Below are 21,246 nucleotides of genomic sequence, written 5' to 3' on the forward strand. Positions count from 1 at the left end.
TCGATTGGGTTTATGACCCTTCAGCATTTTTAGGGCTTTTTTACAGCTGCATCTGTCATGAAGTGACTACTTCATTATGACGTTTACATCATGACTCACTTTTTATGACGGTTACTTGTTCATATAAATACCTCCTCTGCCTTTGCTTTTACTAAAAACTTTCTACAGTGTTCTTTGTTCACAATAGTTCTCGTTCTTCATCACGTATTACTTCCTCATACAACTATGTCTTCTTCAAATCCTGATCCTCGTAAAGTTGTTATAGTGGATGAACTTCCCCTTTCGTCTGCTCCTACCAAAAGTAGAAGAGGTGGCATGTTACGTAGTTTAGGATCTGTTTCTATCTGTGGTTCTCCTTCTCAACCCAGTACCACTACCCCGTCGTCTTCTAGAACTAGGGCTTCTTCTTCACATAGATCTTCTTCTAGAAGTAGGGATTCTAGTGAACCACTTCGTGAACCCACTGTTGATGAGATTATTCCCGCTGAACTTTCCTTCTTTACTGATAGAGAATCGATTAGAAATCAAGTTACTTCCATGACTTCTCATGATCGTGCTGATGTTTACCCTTCCCAGATTACTGAGGGTTTGATTTCTCTTGTGCGGAGAGACTGTCATTGGAAATTTGATTTCCCAATTTTAGTTCCTAGTGCAAATCAAAAGATCACCTTATTCAAAGCTGGTTATTCTTTTGTGTATACATATCCCTTTACGTTAGGTTTTAGACCACCTATTGACTCAGTCATCATAGAGTTTTGTCGTTTCTTCAACGTTTGTTAGGGACAGATTGGTCCTATTGTATGGAGGGCTGTGGCATGCCTTAGATACTTGTCAAACTTGGCTTCTTTACCCTTCACCTTTTATCATCTGATTCATCTTTATTCCCCCAAGTTATTTCGTTCTGGGGTGTTTACTCTTGTGGCCAGGAGTAAGAGGGTTTTAGTGAGCCCTGAAGATGACAAGGATCGTGGTTAGTACGCCCGATTCGTTGCTGCTCCCACAAGTGGGTTAGTGGGAGAAGTTAACATGCCTTTTCCAGAAAAGTGGAACTTTGCACGTAATTTCTTTTTCAGATTTTTTTTATTTCTCTTCTTTTTTGTAAATAACCTCCAATCTCATAACTGTTTTACTTTTCTTTTTCAGCAATCATGGAAGCTATTGAGGAGATTCCAAATTTTCGTGGTTGGGTAGAAAAATTGTTAACCGCTGCTCCTATGGAAGAAAGATTTTGGAAATACCTTTCTAACAGGTTCGAATGGAAAGTGAAGACTCATGGTATCTTCCTCTTCCACTTTCTACCTTGCTTCCATACTTACTTGGGCACTTACTAACCTCTTTCTTCACTAAGGTTTCCCATTCGGGGTGTGAGTGCCGGATCAATTACTGCTTCGAGGCTCTCTCTGTCGATGGCTCAAGAGATAATCTTGAGTTCTTCGTCAAAAAGAAAAGCTGATAGAGCACACAGTTCTGAGAGTGAAGAGGAGCGGGATGAAGGCTCATTGGTTCGTAAGCCTCGATCTAGGAGACGTGTCATTTCAGATGACGAAGCTACTCCTCCTCCCAGTTCTGTTCCCATGCACGAGCCCGAAGGTGCTACCTTAGTAATTTCTGATGATGAGATGCCTGCCGCACCCCGAGGTTCTACTGAACATCTCTTTTCTCGTGGGTTTGACGAAGACTTCGGCTTTGTTTCTAAGGAAACGCCTCTTGCTTCTTTTCCCGTGTCTGTTTCAGTTGATCCTCAGTTCCCCGCATCTATTGCTACTGCCACTGCTCCGCCCGTTATTTTGACTCCCTCGACTGTTCTTACTGTTACAACTTCTCATGTTGAAGTTGGTTCCTCTAGTAACAGTAGGGTAATGAAAAAAGTTACCATCGAGGTTCCTGAGGATGGTAATCTTCTGAAGAAATCTGGCCAAGCTGATGTATGGCTGAAACCATTGATTGGCCCAGTTGAGAAGTCAAAACTGGAAAGCCACAGTTCTTTAACGTGGATGAATGATATCGTACATTCATCTTTAAAGGTATAAGCCTTAGCTTTTTATTTTGCACGTGATTTCCTTTTCATTGGTATCACATTTTTCTTTTCATAGTGTAGATCAACCTCATTGGCACGGAGATGATGAAGAGGGTCCACAGAGCAGTTAATGCACGATTATCACATAGGCAGACAATTGGAATGAGCAGTTCGAAAGTCTTCAACTTGAGAAAGAAGTCTTAGAGGAAGAAAAGTGTACCTTGGAGCAACAGGTAAAAGTAATGGCAGCAGAGTTCGCAGTTGAGAAAGCCTCATCCAATCAGGCGGGCAAAGGTAAAAACCTTCTCGAGTCTTCATTCGCTAAGCAGCTTTCCAAGGCTACTGAAGAAATTAGAGGTCTGAAGGAACTGCTGAACCAGAAAGAAGTTTAAGCCAGGGAGCTTGTTCAAACGCTCACCCAAACTCAAGAAGATCTCCGCGTATCTTCTAACAAAGTTCAATTTTTAGAAAGGTCACTTGCCCCCTTACAGGCTTCTTATGATGCTGCCTTGAATGAGAAGGAAGAGCTAAGAAGTGAGATTGAGCAGTGGGAAAACGGTTATGAAGCCCTTGAAAATAAGGCCGCTGTTGATGTTAATTGGGCTTTCTTGAACACACGTCTCGAAACTTTAATGGAGGCAAGCCGGGAAGGCTTTGACTTAGCTGCTGAAATTGCAAAGACTAAAGAAACTATTGAGAAAACCCAACAGAGTCAGAGCTTTTCTTCACTTGAGGTCGCATTCCAGAGGGTGATGAAGTGACTTCTGGTGAAGTTGTTGTTCAACCTTCTTCTGCTCAAGTTGTTCCTCCTGCTATTGATGATGCCATTCTTTTGAAAAGTTTGAAGTGTTGTTTCGTTGTTTTTTTTATTGGTGGAATGTTTGGAAGTTTTACCCCTGGTCCTGTTTTGGGGTTTAGTGACGCTTAATTTTTTTTACCCCTGGTTTGTTTTGGGGTTTAGAATCAAATGGTTAGGCTGTAACTAAGTTTTTATACTTAGTTTTAACCGAATTTATATAATATTATTTTCCGAGTTTTTGTTATCTTATTTTGGGGTTTGAAGACAAATATTTGCCTTATGTTTGCAAAGCTTGATATATAGATTTTTGGCTTTAATATCCGCCTAATTTAATGTTTGGGTTTTTGTTTCACCCTTTGTTATTTTAACTTTGCATTAAACATGCTTCAATGCTCCGTGACTTTTTTGAACAAGCACGAACTATAAAAGAGGGCCCTTTTATAAACGACACTTAATGAAGAAGACGTCTCAACTTCATATGGGTGTAAACATACGAAAGAAGAAGTAGGAACATACATATTTCTTGGAGTAACTTGAGGAAGTTTTGTATTCTTGAACTTTCAAACTGTATACTTTACATGTATTCGAATAACATCTAAACAACTCTTTCATAACTGTTTTCTTTATAACAGATTTTAAAAATTTCAAGGGTATATCTTGCAACCCACAACTAAATATTGCCNTGGGTTCGATCTCATTTCTTTAGGCCACCACACCTTATCTCCCATGCTTCTTCAAAACAGCTACCAACTCAGAGGTGCTAACATTGAAGCTGTAACCACCAATCTTCGCTTTTGTACTTCTGTCGATGTCCTGCGTGTCTCGCTCCTTTCCAAACTTAGATGACGAACCCGCGTCTCTGTCACTTGATTTGGAACCGTACCTCGGTTGTCCTGTTTAGAACGTGAATCCCTTCCTGCTGGTCCCATGTAAGGTTCGTACCTGTTCTTACCGGACCTTTTTTTAGTTTCTGGTCGCCTCGAACTTACTCTTTCATCTCCCCGCGACCGAGTGATAGTATCTTCTTCTATCCGCAGCTTCGTGCTATACCTGTTGTAAACATCATTCCAAGTTGTTGCAGGAAATTCTCGTAAACTTTCTTTGAGTCTCCTCATGGCTTCTGAGCTTTTTTCATTTAGGTTACTTGCAAATGCCATAGCCGCCCAATTATCAGGTACACGTGGTAACATCATTCTTTCACGCTGGAATCCATACACAAATTCCCTGAATAACTCAGTATCTCCTTGTTTTATTTTGAAGACGTCTTCCATCCTCTTTTCAACTTTTTGAGCTCCCGAGTGTGCTTTTATAAATGAATCTGCAAGCTCGGCAAAAGAGTCAATAGAATTTTCAAGTAAAAGAGAATACCATGTTAGTGCTCCTTTTGTGAGTGTTTCACCAAATTTTTGACCAGCACTGACTAAATCTCTTGCTTGGTCAGGTCGTTGGCTTTCACACCAGTTGTAAATACAGTTACATGATCTCGTGGGTCGGTTGTCCCACCATACTTCGGGATATCGGGCATCTTAAACTTTTTTGGAATTAGCAAAGGCGCGGTACTTGGCTTCCATGGTTGTTGAGAATATTTATCAATATCCACCCCTTTGATTATGGGTGGAACACCAGGTATCTGCTCTATGCAATCGTTCTGCTCCTTGAGCTGTTTCTGCAAAGTTAGTACTAAACTTTGTAAATCAGAATCAATTAGAATACCTGACCTTCCATCACGAGATTCGCTGGGAGTTCCTCCACTGCCTGAATTTAGCGAGTCCCGAGCATGGATTTTCTATGGTTGCGGTGTTATTTGGAGGTGGAGTTGGTGGTACAGTTGGCAACCCACTAACAAAACCTTGAAGAGCATTGTTGACCAGTTCTGCAATTAGTTGCTTCAATGCATCATCAACAACTTGATCTTCCCCTTGTTGGTCATTCACATGTGATGTTGATCTGTCAAGTGACCCTTCTCGGGAATGTTGAGGAGAGTTTCGGGGTGAAGGGATTGGAGTTCCATCCTCTTGTTAATTCTGCTGGTTCAACTGGTTTTGCTGATTTTGTTTTTGTTGTCGTTAGCGGTCGACATGATTTTTTGACGGAACAAAGAATTTGGAAAGTGAAAAGATTATCAGATTCCCGGTAACGGAACCAATTTGTTTAACCAAAAATTATGTAATTCGGTCAAAGCTTACTTTAAGAAGTACTTGGGCTACTGATAATCAAGAAATTCTATATTTACTCAGTGATAAGAAAGAAAATTAGAATATGAGATAGCAAAAATAGCCAATAGTAAGCAAAAGAAAATAATTGTATTCCAATAATAACCAAAACATGTCCGTACAAATAATATCCCTTTTCCTTATATAGGAATCTATAAGTACTACGTCTTTCCCCTTTTATGACCGAATCATTATGAGCATTAATGATATTAATGAGACGTTATAATTGGTAATCGTAACTGTTCATGAGGATTCTGTAACGTTTGAGATCATTCACGCTCATTAATTAATGATTCATGAATCTTTCCTTTTTACTGTCTTGATTCATTCCACCGGTACCTCTTCATGTATCCATTTAGACTTGAGCGACCATATCATTCCCTCTCGTGGGTGATTTGCTCGTATCTGTTACGACTCGTGTTTCTTTCAATGCATCTCTCCCGCTAGCGCTTTTTTAGTAATCCACGTGTCTTGCCATATCATCCACGTATTTTATTCCACGTGTAATATTTATTTTTACCAATACATATGTGTTGAAAATCCAGCTAAAAAGTAAAAATGGCACGGGCTAGCTAGTTTTCGGACTGGTCATTCAAAAATAGCCAGCGTTTGCAAAGTCATTGAAAAATAGCCACTATATTGCTGCAACACGGAAAGTTTCAGCATAATATACTGGAGATTGGTGCACCTGTGTATGAACTTCCAGCATATTATGCTGGACCGGTATGTTATACTGGAACTCCAACATATTATGTTGGACCAGTATATTATACTGAAACTCCAATATAATATGCTAGAAGTCCAGTATATTATACTGGAGTATTTTTTGGATTTTAAACAGTGTTTTCGTTCAGATTTATCTTTATATGAAAAGTGGCTAAATTTCGATTACTTTTGAAACTGTCGCTATTTTGAATGACCACTTGTAAATCTGGCTATTTTTGAATTTCTCATAGCTAAAAAAGTACAAAAATAGATTGTGAACACGGGTGATGTGATAGAATTACGAATTTGAACCCATGAAATTATTGGAAACAGCCTCTCTACCTGCATTAGGTAGGGGTAAGGTCTGCGTAGAGACTATCCTCCCCAGACCCCACCTGCTGGGATCAAACTGGGTTTGTTGTTGTTGTTGTAACCCATGAAATTCAAATCCTAGATCCACATCTGCATAGCCCGGTGTACAAAGCATTCCGTATTCACGCAGGATTCGGGAAAGGATTGCACTCCAAGGGGTGTGTTGTAGACAGCCTACCTAATGCAAATATTCACGCTCAAACCCATGACTTATAGGTCACACGAAAACAACTTTACCGTTACTTGAGAGCTCCTCTTCACATACAAGCAAGAAAGACAGCCAAAAAAAATCCAAATTGTTGAAACAATCAGGTTATCCAAGTCTCGGTACTTTTCAACTCCCTCATAATGGCAACTGCATTAAAAGCTTGTTTGGTGATAACTTTTTAAAACCACCCTAAACTCAGAATATGTCTTCAATATAGTGCTCTGGTTAAAGTTTTTCTTTTTAAGGGTAGTGTATATTACTTACTAACATTATAAGTATTAAGTAAAGAGGACAATTATATGTAAGCATTCATATAAATATCAAATTTATAATGTGATAGCAGGCTAAGTTACTATTTTGTCAGGCTACTAGTAACTACACTTATCGCAGAGATTTACGTGTAACCTATGTTGCTTGGATTCTCTAAAATAGCTTTCGTGTCGGATCCTCCAAAAATGCACTATTTTTGGAAAATCCAGCACGTCACTAAACAATACTTTCGGAGAGTCCAAGCAACATAGCCTGTAACTACATCATAATTGATCTGATTATGTAAAAAAAAAAATTGCACTAACATTTTACACCATCAGTGCATAAAATTTAGACGGTAATTAATTTACACGTGTTCGATTGTGACTATTCATCAAGCTGGTTTTTATCATCCACAGTATGTACGTCCCTATCAACTGTACATATCTTCTGCTATATATGCAACAATGAATTACCATATTCCTGAATAAGATATTTCAGACATCAAATTTGTCTTGATTTCTGCTACACAAAACTCTATTAGGACAATATTCTCTTTTCCTTATAAAGAGTTTTAACAAAGAATATGGAGATAGAGGCAGCAAGTACTGCAGCAAGTGGTGGAAATTGTCTTGATCTTGAAAAGGGGGTGGCGTTATCAGAAAATACTGTATTATCTGGAATTCAAAATGCTGCATATTTGGTTTGGGAAGATTTAACAGTAATGTTGCCAAATTTTGGGAATGGACCAACAAAAAGATTACTAAATGGAATTACTGGTTATGCTGAACCAAGTAGAATCATGGCTATTATGGGTCCTTCTGGTTCTGGCAAATCCACTCTTCTTGATTCTTTAGCAGGTCATCTCTCTCTCATCTCTCTCTATTACTAGTTGAGTTTATTACATTGCTATGTTGCGCAAACTCTCCAAAATGACGCTGCGTCAGTGTCGGATCCTCCAAAAACGAACTGCTTCTGGAGGATCCGGCATGCACCTAGCGATATTTTCGGAGAATCCGAGCAACATAGCTACATTGACACTTAAAAGAAATTTTTAGACTATTAAGTCACGTAAAATATAATTATATGTAATCATCTATAAAAGGTGAGATCACTATGCAGCAAAATAAGGTATGTAACTCTCCAAAATGATGCCGCATTTGTGATGGATCCTCTAAAAATGCACTATTTTTAGAGAATTCGATATGCACCGAGCGATATTTTCGGAAAGTTCGAGCAACACAGCAAAATTAACAATTAAAAGAAATTTTTACACTATTAAATCACCTAAAATATAATTATATGTAATTATCCTATGGCGCTTCAATGTACATAGGTTAAATTCTTAACAGTGCACCCATTTCTAGGGTGGAGCTAGAAGGTTACCTATGTTTCAGACGAATCCAGTAACTTCAGTCCAAATTTCGTGTATATATATATATATATATATATATATATATATATATATAAAAGTTAAATTCATAATCCAATTACTGACACCTGATAACATTATCTTAGAATTTAATTAAAAATCATAAAGTTCAAATCCTGACTCATCTTCTACGCATTTCATTTGCATGAGAAAGGAGAAATAATTGTGATAAACAACAATATCTAAAGTTACTAAGTACTGATTTATAAGGAAATAAAGCAAAGTATGGTGTTTCAAGCATAACATCATCATTACCTAGGAAATAAAGCAAGGTTATGGTGTTTGAAGCATAACATAAGTTTGCCTCAATTGTTTGAGCATGCATAATGTCAATGATTATGAATCTGTGTGTACTATTTTCTTCTTCTCCACAAACAGAAGACCTGTCCGGTGCAGAGGTGGATCTAGGATTTCTAGAATACGGGTGCACCATTGAAAAAGCAAGAAAAAAGTACCTTGAATAATTAACTTAGCATTCAACCAGGTGCACCACTCAACCTTTTTGGAGCATGTGCGCCAACATATTATACTGGTCAATTTTACGATATATATACATAAAATACCTAATTTGGCAAAAAAACTATGTGTTCACGTGCCCCCTAGAAACGGCCTGAATCCGCCCCCTAGTTAGTGTCGTCGCTAATGCACAAGCTACTAAGGCAAGTGCTTTAGGCCCCCAATTTTCAGGGGCCCCATTTTTCAATAATAGTTACTAAGAAGGACTTTTTCGAGCCGATATACATCGACATATTTCGAGCCGATATACATCGACGGATTTAAGTAATATACATCGTTAATGTAAAAAATTTAACATTATTAGTGCTATTTAACTGAACAATATGTTATTTCTTTACTAAAAAGCAGTATACCAGTTCCATATAGACTAGACCTACTAATGGAGCAAGTCCGACTTCTGGAAACACGTCTTCCTATTCCATCTTTTCTCGAATTTCCTTAACGGAAGAAATAGAAAGCAATCCCTATTTCGCATAGCCGCCCTTTATTGAACAATCCTTCTTTTTACCCTGCCCGGAGCCATCCATCTCCAAATAGTAAACGCTGCTAAGCTCCTCGTGTGAAATTGTCTCTGTCCTTCGCTTTCCCTTCCTTTCTCAAGGTAACTTTCAATCCTCCGATCCACTCTCGTACTAATATGCTAACAGCGGTTTAGATAACCAGGAGCTCCTTGTTTGGGAAAGAAGAAAATACCGGGTTAAGTAGGCAATTATACTTTTTAGGTTATTCTCATCTCTTTATGAAGAGTGTACGTTAATTTAACTTAATGGTGTAACAAATTGCAAACTGTCAGTGTAGAAATGAAAATCTTTATACAGTCAGACCTATCTATAACAGTATCCCTATATAACAACACTTCACTATAAAAGTCAAACTTTTCCGAAACCATTCTTCATGTTAAGTTATAATATATGTTCTCTATAACAGCACATCGCTATAACATCCAAAATTATTCGGAACAAACGAGGTTGTATATAGAGAAGTTTGTAGTAACTCTTGTTGTTGGAAATTTAATGAATTAGCACAATGTTGTATATGTCACTTTCTTTTAGTACAATTCATTGTACACTTGGAAAGTCAAAAATAGGAGATTGAAAAGTAAGTGTAAGCAGTGCATTAATATGTGTAGCAGTGAATTTTATTGTTTCCTCTGACTAGTAATAATATTATAGGACAAGAGGTAGATAGAAAGAGATAAATAAGGCGTGGGTGCAGTTGGTCACCTAATTGATATTATAAATGCCTCATCTAGCTAACAGTCTAGCTAGTATTCAATCCTGTGCGTATTTATAATCCCTCTAGGTATAATAGTAATTTTTTTTGTTTCTCAATCGATGTTCGGTACTCGCATTAAGGTACGACTAAATCTAGATTCCTGCTAGAAAATCTTACTTTGGAGGTAAAGAGCTTCCTAATAAAGCGACTTTATACCCAGGGCTTGAATTCAGAGGCGAAGCTACACTTTGGTTAGGGTGGTTAATTGAACAACCTTTGTCGGAAAATTACGCTCCGTATATTGGTAAAATATCAGGTTTTTAGAGGTACATAACATATTGAACACGAGATTTTTTTTTACTTCTTTCAAGTTTGAACACCCTTGAGGAAATTCTTGACTTCGCCGGCCAGTTCCGAGACCTCTAGTTAAGAATGAAGTAATACACTACCACTGCACCACAACCCTCGTTGGTAAAATAGTACAATAGTAAATTGATAGTATTTCCACTTGTCTAGTTACTACAGCTATAGTACGTAGAGTAAATTACACGTACAGTTTTTCTATTTGGAATCATGCTATGAAAGCTCAATTTTTTTTTTTTTTTTTTTTTTTTTTGTGTGTGTGTGTTTGTATGTTATTCATATTATATATAGAGTTATGCAAAATTCTAATAGCCATTTTGCCAAGGGTTTTCTAGGATGGCTAAATAATAGTACGAGTAATTAATTGTTTAATATTGAATTGAATTTTTGAAAATAAGATGGAGAAATATTTACAGAGTTTGGTTTTACTTAGCAGGTAGACTCTCAACAAATCTTGTAATGAATGGAAATGTTCTTCTCAATGGAAAGAAGAAAAGGCTTGACCATGGTGTTGTCGTAAGTGCTATATCCAAATCAACTTAATATTATGAAAATTTGGTAAAATTTATTCTACTTTGAATTATTTAATTAAGAAATATATGTATTTGCACCGTAAAATATTTCTATCCATAAATACATTTTAAAGCAAATATTGGTACTTTCTTAAGTGGCTTAGATCAAATTGTAATATTTTCATGTTAATAAATCACAATACAATATTTGATCTAAGCCACTTAAGTACATTAAAATTATCTATATTTGTGTGTTTGTGAAAAATAAATGCTTGAATCTGTCACTGATTACTTGATGTTATTGTGGACTATGTTGCGCGGACTCTCCAAAATGCTGCCGCATCCGTGTCGGATTCTCCAAAAATACCCTACTTTTGGAGGAGCCGACATGAATCCGACGACATTTTCGGAAAGTCCGAGCAACATAGATTGTTACCAGGCTTATGTGACACAAGAAGATATACTAATGGGAACTCTAACAGTGAAAGAAACTATCCAATACTCAGCTCAATTGAGACTCCCAAGCAACATGACCAAACAAGAACTAAACAAGATTGTGGACAATGTAATATCAGAGATGGGGTTAGAAGATTGTGCAGAAAATTTAATTGGAAATTGGCATTTGAGAGGAATAAGTGGTGGTGAAAAAAAGAGATTAAGTATTGCACTTGAAATTATAACAAAACCTCAATTATTATTTCTTGATGAGCCAACAAGTGGACTTGACAGTGCTTCAGCTTATTTTGTTGTTCAAGTTCTTAAGAATATTGCATTATGTGGTGGAAGGACAATAATATGCTCAATTCATCAGCCAAGTAGTGAAGTTTTTGCACTATTTGATGATCTTTTCTTGCTATCCTCTGGTGAAATGATATATTTTGGAGAAGCTAAAATGGCAGTTGAGGTAAGACAAGCTTGACTTTACTCTTATATGATGTTATTAAATATGTATTTTAATTAGTTTGCACTCTGACAGCGTAAAATTCTCTTCGGGTGACCTATAGTTCTCGGGTTCAAACCGTAAAAACAGCCACTAGTGCTTGCATTAGAATATGCTGTCTACATCACACCCCTTAGGACGCGTTTGGTACGAGGGATAAGGGATAATTAATCTCGGGATTAAATTTGAGATGGTTTTACCCCTACGTTTGGTTGAGATAAAATTGTGGTATAATTAATTCCGGAATTAGTTATCCCGGAATTGTAATATTTTTTTTAATCTCTATGGGAGGGTGGGATAACTAATCCCAGGATAACCAATCCCGGGATAATTAGTCATGAGATAACTTGTTTCCCAACCAAACGACCCCTTAGGGTGCGGCTGGGTAAACCCATCTCAAATTTAATCTCGGGATTAGTTACCCTGGAATTGTAGTATTTTTTTATCCTTATGGGAGGGTGGGATAACTGATCTCGGGATAATTAATCATAAGATAACTTGTTTCCCGACCAAACGACCCCTTAGGGTGTGGCCCTTTCCCGGATCCTGCGTGAATGCAGGATGCTTTCAAAATTTTTTAAAGAAGAATAAATGGGTTTATATAAAAAGGATGCTATAAACATTCCGAAATAAGCTATACGCTCGGTTATTGATAGAGTGAATAGATCTGCCATTTCTTGAAATCTCTCTTCTGATTCAAAATCGTAGTGTAACGTGTATCCTCGACACGAGATAGATCTTCCAAAGAACAAGACCTTTTTCGAATAAGCCAATTCATTTGGGACCCTGCAGATCCTTCCTCCAAGGCCCAAATAGCTTAATTTTCTCCCATGAACTATTTGTGTCAATGGATTAGTTCGATCCAAAACTTGAGATAATGGGTGTAAACCGAAGGCCGGGACAAAGGATCGCGATCCCGCGAGGGTGAGCTAACCCCAAAAACCCGTCCTCAGTTCGGATTGCAGGCTGCAACTCGCCTGCATGAAGCCGGAATCGCTAGTAATCGCCGGTCAGCCATAAACGGATGAAATCAAGAAATAATTCAACTAACAGTTCGAACCAAGAAATGGAAGAACGAAAGTCGTATGGGTTCACTTCGCCGGATGCCTTCTTTTTTTTTTTTTTTTTTTTTGCACTGACAACGTAATTTTTATCATCACTGCACTTTAACTGATTGTATCAGGTTGCTTACTGTTTTTCTACCCAATCAATTATTTCTATATGGTTTACATATAGTTAACTTTTAAGTGATATGATTGTGTAACATTCAATGTGTAGAACTTAAAACTTGTTAAGGTAAAGGCAAATAAATTTCGCTAATTATGCACTGACAATTCAAATTTTTTTTAATGTATATAACTTAAATCCGAAAAGTAAATGTGATGAACACTATAGAAGAAAGACTAAAATTAGGATTAAACTGTATATAGGTCAAAGTTGTAATATTTATTTGATTTTATGTTTGCAGTTCTATGCTGATTCAGGATTTCCATGTCCAACAAGAAGAAATCCAGCTGACCATTTTCTTCGATGCATTAATTCAGACTTTGACGATGTTACCGCCACTTTAATAGGCTCGCAGAGAATAAATGTACGTATGATATATAATGTCGGTATGAGAAATTTTCCAATTATCGAATTTATTTTTATCTGTTGTAGCAGATTTTTTTACTCTCATTCTTCCGGTGTACCACTCGTTTTACTTTTAGAGTGTGTTTGGTACGAAGGAAAATATTTTCTTTATCACTTATTTTCCTATGTTTGGTTAGTGAGTGAATTTTTTTTTTCGAAAATTATTTTTAGTGTTTGTTTAGAGAGAAGATTTTTTTTTTTTTTGAAAAATAATTTTTTATGCTACTTTCCTTATCCTCCTTCCCCCAAATCCTCATGTTTCCTATGCTCCCCCTCCCCAAATCCTAAATACCCAACGTTTCAGGACTCTATTTTCTTCAAGAATTTAATTATTTTTTTAATTCACACAAACCCAAAAGGGACTAATGTGTTGTTTTACTTTTTCAATCGAAAATAACGTTGAAAATTGTGCTACATAACTAAAAAGAAAACACTTTTTTTTTTGGTTGAAAAAGAAAGTACTCTTTCTACAATATGAAAAAACGTATTCATTTTGTTAAAATGAAAGAAAATAATTTTTCTACATCATGAAAAGAAAACACTCATTTTGTTGAAATGAAAAAAATACATTTTACTACATTATTTTATTGAAACGAAAGAAAATACTTTTTTATATCATGAAAAGAAAATACTCATTTTGTTGAAATGAAAGAAAATAATTTTTTACAACATCATTTTGTTGAAATGAAAAAAAATATTTTTTACTACATCATTTTGTTGAAACGAAAGAAAATACATTTTCTACATCATAAAAAGAAAGTATTTTTTTGTTGAAATAAAAGACGATACTTTTTATTACATCATTTTGTTGAAATGAGAGAAAGTACTTTTTTTGTTGAAATGAAAGAAGATATTTTTTACGACATCATTTTGTTGAAATGAATGAAAATACTTTTTCAACATTATGAAAGAAAGTACTTTTATGTTGAATTAATGAAACAAAATACTTTTTTTATATCATTAAAAAAAATACTCATTTTGTTGAAACAAAAAAAGAAAGTGCTCTATCTACAACATGAAAAGAAAGTAATCTTAATAAAACTATTTAGGGTGGGGGTAGGGCAGGGTTGGGGAGGTGGGTGGGTGTGGTGGGGTGGGTGAGGTAGTGTTGGTGGTGGGGTGGCATAAGTGTGGGAAGGTTGGTGGGGATGGAAAATAGGGAAGGTTGAAGAAGAGTTTTGGAAAATATTCTCCTTTCTTTCGATAGGGAAAACACATTTTTCTCTAATTAGAGGAAAATGAGTTCATGAGGAAAATTATTTTCCAAAACATTTAAGCCAACTAAACATAGAAAAATTAAAAAATTTATTTTGGAAAACTTTTTCCTTCGTACCAAACACACCCTTAATTTATGACATTTTCAAGGAAAAAAGACTAACATACTCCTTCCATTCCATTTTAACTGTCGCTTTTGTTCTTTTCACGCCCATTAAAAAAAATAATAAGTTTACTAAGTTATTCCTATTAAATGCTTTTTGAGAATTGAATAGTATTAAAAAGGCCTATTACTTCTTTAATATTAAAGTTATAATTGGAAACTACTAACAAATTTAGTCTTGAGTTCTTAAAATGACAATTAGGGGATAATTATTTGAGTTAAAAGCGATAGTTAAATGGGACAGATGGATTATAAGTTGTTGATTACAGTATTTATCATGTGGGGACTGGGGACATATTTATTTATTTATGTTGAAGAATGTAATAATATTTTATGATATTGTTTTCTTGAAAAGAGTAAAAGTGAGTCCAATCAGTTTTTGATGTATTTAAAATGTGTAAAACCTTCAATATAATTAAATAGAGTGAAAAAACTTCTAGGGAGATCATTTTGTTGTGGAGGATTATGAAACATTTTTCTTGGAATTCTTCAACTAAATTTTTATTTATTACATCCAGTAGAAACTTGAGTACTTTTTGACTTTTGCATTCGAATTATAATTCCCTACATTGAAATTATAACTTTGTTAGCATGATTTTAATTTTTTGACATCGTAAATTATTTTTCAAAGAACATGTAGTCTTAAAATATAATATAGGTCAAAATCTTAAAACAAAAAATGATAATTGTGAAAATTAAATATGTTATTCTTTCTATTCAGGATATCAAAGAGTCCTCAGGTTCACTGGTTTATCTTCCAACAGCAGAGTGTAGAGTAAGGCTTATTCAAAAATACAAATGCTCCAAACATAGATTGAGGGCAAAAGCTAGAGTTCTCGAACTCGCAAATATTGTAAGTTTTCACAAGCTTTTCTTTCTTTTCTTTAATATTAGTATAGTATTCAGACTCAAAAAATAAGTTTTTGAAAGGGCAGCCGGGTGCATGCTGCCTCTATGCGCTGGGTCCGGAGAAGGGCTGGACCACAAAGGTCTATCGTACGATTCACGATGACTCCTTATACTTGGGTAGATTCACGATGACTCCTTAAATATATTCCTGAGTAGTTTTAATCCCTTAAATATGTCAAAAAGTGAGTTTTTTGGTCTTCGTCAAATATTTAATAAATTCTGATTGTTAAATTTAATGCGCACTGTAAAAAAAAAGTAGAATTTAACACGTCGTATTTGGTAGGTGCAGTTTTAGGTCACGGGTTCGAGCCGTGGAAACAGCCTCTTGCAGAAATGCAGGGTAAGGTAACGTACAATAGACTCTTGCGGCACGGGCGGATCCAGCCTTATGGGTGGGGTGGTATGGCACCCGCTCGGTCAGTAAAATTATCATATATTTTTGTAAAAAATTTTTTTAACTAGGTTAAATATATGATCCAGTCACCCCCATTCGCAAACTAGACAAAGGTGCCATGACCGGTAGACCTTTTTGAAAGCTTTTCTCATGTGTAAAATTCAAGATCGAATTTATCTTGAACCTTGTCTGACTTTCTCTTTTCGTTGTGCTTTTTATTTCTTTTGTCCCAGTCATTTTCTTTTTTGGCTACCTCCCAATTCCTATTTGTCGTTTATTATTTTTATATTTTTTCCTCTATTCTATTACTTTATGTGTGATATTTAGCAAGAACACTCAAAAAAGAGCCTCCAAAATTTGAAACTTTTTTTTATAAAGGCGCCTGAGGGCACTGATTAGTATTAAGCATTAAACAAATTTAAATTTTTTTAAATTATATGCATTTCTCTTAATCTCAAATCTTTTAGTTTTCTTCTTCAAAATCAAAAAACTTGGGTCTTGATATTTAGATTGAGATCAAAATTAATTTATAGTTTTTTTTTTTATTATAACATAAATATTTTGTTATTCTATAATTTTTAAATACAATTAAAATCTCTTTAGTATTAAATTATAATGAATATTTCGCAAGCATTAGATTTATGATTTTATGTTTTGAGGTCATGTAGTTTATCTAATTCTGCATTTACTTATGGGGTATAATTTACCTATTGAAGATGTTTTTTTTCTCTTATTCTGATTGGTGGAGTTCCCTTATTAAAGATTTTAGTTTACTTGTGCAAATTTATTTTTAGCATACAAAAAAAATATAGTTCCTTAGTGAAAATATTGATTTTACTTGTATTATTAATAATAAAAGTGTGATTCCTTATTTAAAATGCTAATTAAATTTTCTTCTTAATGTCTGAGATGTAATTTTCATACGACAATAATAACATATACCTAATGAAATTCCATATGTAGGGTCTGAAAAATTGATGTAATTTTTATATTTGCAAATAAAGTGCTTATTAAATTGCCCGAATAAACTAAAAAAATGAACCGGACAAACGTTCCGAACAAACTATAATTTTTATATTTGCAAATAAAGTGCTTATTAAATTGGCCGAATAAACTAAAAAATGAACAGGACAAACGTTCCGAACAAACTATATATTAGTAGTTATTATAAGGTGTACATTAAAGGAAATTTTGGCACCCGCCACCTTTAAATCCTAGATCCGCTTCTGCCTTGCGGTTCGGTTCGGCCTGTCCCTGGACCCCACGCATAGCGGGAGCTTAGTGCACCGGACTGCCTTACTATTTTTAGTCTGTTTCTGGAGTCTGATGCAGCTATTTTCTCACTTTTGACAAACTTAGAGGACCAAAACTGCTCAGGATTATAGTTAAGAGACCATCTTGAACCTTCCCCCAAACATAAGGGACCATTTTTGTTATTTCCCAACAAATTATATTAATCTTTAAGCCTCAAGTTGTAGAATATAGCATTAATCCTTAACTAGTGAATTTCTATTTTGGGCAGAAAGATGTTGTGATAAAGGAAAGTGGAGGGAGCCAAGCAACATGGTTGAAGCAACTGTGTACATTGATAAGGAGATCACTGAAAAACATGAGTAGAGATTTTGGGTACTATTGGTTGAGAATTATAGTGTATATAATACTATCTTTTTGTGTTGGTACTGTGTTTTATGATGTTGGAACTGGCCATAATGCAATATTGGCAAGGGGAGCTTGTGCTGGTTTCATTTCTGGTTTCATGACTTTCATGTCCATTGGAGGCTTCCCATCTTTCATTGAAGAAATGAAGGTAAATACATTGTCTTGCTATTGTTATTGTTTTTTTTTTCCTATCGCTTCTTCGCTACCGTATTTCTTTGATAAACTACTGCGATTATGATTACCTTGAACTAAGGGTCTATCGGAAATAACCTCCCTATCTTACCTGCAAGGTAGGAGGTAAGGTCTAGGTACACTCGACACTCCTCAGACACTACTTGTGGGACTACACTGAGTATATTGTTGTTGTTATTGTTATTGTTGTTGATATTGTTTCGGACTTTCAAAAAATGTTGTTGCACCTGTGTCAGATCCTCTAAAAATGCACTACTTTTGAAGGATCCAAAGCGTTCTCAACGACATTTTTGAAGAGTTTGAGCAACGTAAAGTACAATTTAATTTAGAACAAGATTAATTAGCTAGACATTGGGCTTATAATATTTGCCTTTTTTTCCTATACCTAAGTACAACTGTGTTGTGATTTTTGCTCTCTTCTTCCTTTTTATCCATGAAATATCAGAAATACTGTTAAAAAGGACAAATACTACTAACCATAATTAGTAGGATTTAACTTTTACACACTGATAGTATAAAAAAACTATCATGTCCAAAAAGATAAATACGGGTAAATGTTTGTAAAAAATGAAATTAGTAACCTGAAAAATAAGGCAAATTACTGATTATAACAGATTAAGATATACACACAGTATAAAAATTCTTACTGTTAGTGCTTAGGAACGCCATGTTGGATTGTATATATGAGGGACTTTCTATACATTCGGAAACAGTCTCTTTACCTCCACGAGGTAGGGGTAAGGTCTGCGTACACATCATCCATCCCATACCCTACTTGTAGGATTTCACTGGTTATGTTATTAGACTTTCTATACTTGAATATGGATAAAAAAAGCTCATTATATCATTATATTTGAGTATTAACAATTCATTTTTTGCAGATATTTAGCAAAGAAAGGAAGAGTGGACACTATGGAGTTGGAGTTTTCATTCTTTCAAACTTCATTTCTTCATTCCCATTTCTAGTTATTATGTCTTTGTGCTCAGCAGCCATAACATACAACTTAGTGAAGTTTCACCCTGGCTTCTTCCATTTTTTGTATGCTACCATTGATCTCTTGAGCTCCATTGCTGTTGTTGAAAGTTGCATGATGCTTGTGGCTTGCTTTGTTCCAAATTTCACTATGGGACTTGTTATTGGTGCTGGACTTCTTGTAAGTATCAATTATCCTATCTTGCTGTTTTTTTTTCCGGTTCGGTGTTTGGTACCCGTTTTGGGACCTGATTAATCTGGATACGCATCAGGAAGTCCCACCTTGGGGTAAAACGTTCCCTACCAAGCTGACTCCATACGTAAGGCTTGAACCCTAGACCTCTACATGGAGGCAATGGCGGAGCCAGGATTTTCACTAAGGATGTCAAATATAAAAAATTAAGCACATGAACGCCAAATTCTTTGTTCCATTCCTTTTGTTGAAAGATTTAGATTCTATTACTGACAGTACATAGGTATTTTTATACCATTTTGGTAAAATTGACGTATAATAATGTAGCTAACTCTTCATATCAAGTCGGATATGGTAACATAAAAAATAGAACGAAAACCTGTTACAACCATTTAATTTGCATTGAGAGTGAAATTTTTTTTAAATTATTAATGTGTATAACTTAAATCCTTTGCGTATATAACGCAGGTTATGATTTGATTTTTTTTATTTTTTATTTTTGGTATAATTATTTGTTATATGCAGGGAACAATGATGGCATCAGCTGGCTTTTTCAGGCTAATCCCTGATCTTCCAACAGTCTTTTGGAAATATCCTGTTTCATATGTTAATTACATGTCATGGGCCTTACAGGTAAAATTTCTAAGTCATAAAGCTATACTACAACTTGTTAAGATTACACATTAGTTGGTTGTCCAATATGCATCTCCTAAATATCTAAGTCTTGGTTTTAAAGGCAAATGCAAGGTAACTACTAATAATAAGTGAAATTCGTAACCTGGAAAATAAATCAAGTAATCTTCTATGAAAGGTTAAACTGTAAATTCATAACTTTGACTGTGAATATAAGTTGAAGGGGAGCCTTGGAGCAACGATAAAATTGTCTCTGTATGACCTATAGGTCACGGGTTCGAACTGTGGAAGCAGCCACTTATGCTTGCATTAAGTTAGCTATCTACATCACACCTTTGGGGTGCGCAGCCCTTCCTTGGACCCAGGGGCGGATTTAGGGGGGCGGAAGGGGGTTCACACCGAAACATTACACTGTATATATAAGGCAAAATCTGTTTTTACCTCTATATATTATGTTTTGAATCCACTTGACACAGCCCAGAATCATAACTTAGAGGTCAAGGGGGTTCAAAACCTTTGTAAGGTCATTGGTTCAATTCTCACTATCTACAATCTATTTTAACTTTTTTATTTTTTGAACCCCCTTAGCGGAAATCATGCCTCCGCCACTGCCCGGACCCTATGTAAATGCGAGATGTTTCATGCATTGGACTGCCCTTTTTGACTGTGGATATAAGTTATAGGTTCTTTCGATATATTCCTTTTAACAATTTTTCTCTTGATTTTGCAATGCTAGGGAGCATACAAGAATGATTTAATAGGATTAGAATTTGAGGGTATAATCCCAGGTGATCAAACTATGAAGCTGAAGGGTGAAGTAATCATAAGCTCAGTGCTTGGATTTTCAGTTAAGCATTCAAAATGGTGGGATTTGGGTGTTGTAATTTCTATTCTAATATCATTCAGATTGCTTTTCTACATAGTTCTCAAGCTAAAGGAGAGAGCTTTACCAGTTTTACACACATTTTACACAAAGAAAACTCTTCAACATCTTAGTAAAAGGCCTTCATTTAGGAAAACACCACCATCTTTTCCATCAAAAAGACATTATAATGTTCACTCATTGTCTTCTCAAGAAGGCCTTAATTCTCCTCTCCACTGAGAATATTATTAGAGTTTAACAGCTTGTTTGGATTGGTTGTTATTTATTGTATTGTATCGTATTGTTATTTTAAATATAATGTTTGTTTTGATTGTTACTTAAATTTTATAGTATCGTATCGTTAAATCCATTCTTAAAAGAACTTTAGTGGTTAGTGTAATACCATTTTTTTGGTTTCCCTTTGTACTTTTTGGGTGATTTATGTATTGGCTATGTAGAAAATTGTTCCAATATAACATATGTTTTATAGGGAAGTTTCAATATTTTTCCTTTGTTTCAACTCTAGGGTGAATTTACAAGGCATGTGCTCTCCTTCCTATAATACACATTGATGTAATATATATTAAAGTCTTTTGCCCTGTGAAATTCACACTAGAAATTGCATGCTCCTTATGCCAGATCTTGCATTCAATTTTATAAGTTCTATGCACTGTCGATATAACAAAAATTTGAAGAAAGTGAATGTAATATAATTTGTTCTAAATCAATTAAACCATTATTTTCCTTCTTCCCCACCAAGACAACAATCTAACAAGGCACCATTATGAGGGCTAGAATTTAAAATTGCAACAGAACTTAGTATCCTCCACCTACAGTACCGAATCCACGATGTAGATTCAGTGGATTTTGCTTTTAAATA

At 35.3% G+C, this 21,246-nt stretch overlaps 1 protein-coding gene across 1 annotated transcript; it reads left to right on the forward strand.

Annotated features, from left to right (window-relative positions):
- LOC109226638 (ABC transporter G family member 12-like) lies at positions 7,068–20,701 on the forward strand. Its single transcript, XM_019391462.1, has 9 exons — positions 7,068–7,423; positions 10,526–10,605; positions 11,041–11,505; positions 13,010–13,132; positions 15,273–15,404; positions 17,377–17,661; positions 18,587–18,859; positions 19,397–19,504; positions 20,241–20,701. The coding sequence occupies exons 1-9, from the start codon at positions 7,150–7,152 to the stop codon at positions 20,604–20,606; spliced, it is 2,106 nt and encodes a 701-aa protein (XP_019247007.1). The 5' UTR covers positions 7,068–7,149; the 3' UTR covers positions 20,607–20,701.

This window comes from Nicotiana attenuata, chromosome 1 (genome assembly GCF_001879085.1).
Source record: "Nicotiana attenuata strain UT chromosome 1, NIATTr2, whole genome shotgun sequence".
Classification (NCBI taxonomy): domain Eukaryota; kingdom Viridiplantae; phylum Streptophyta; class Magnoliopsida; order Solanales; family Solanaceae; genus Nicotiana; species Nicotiana attenuata.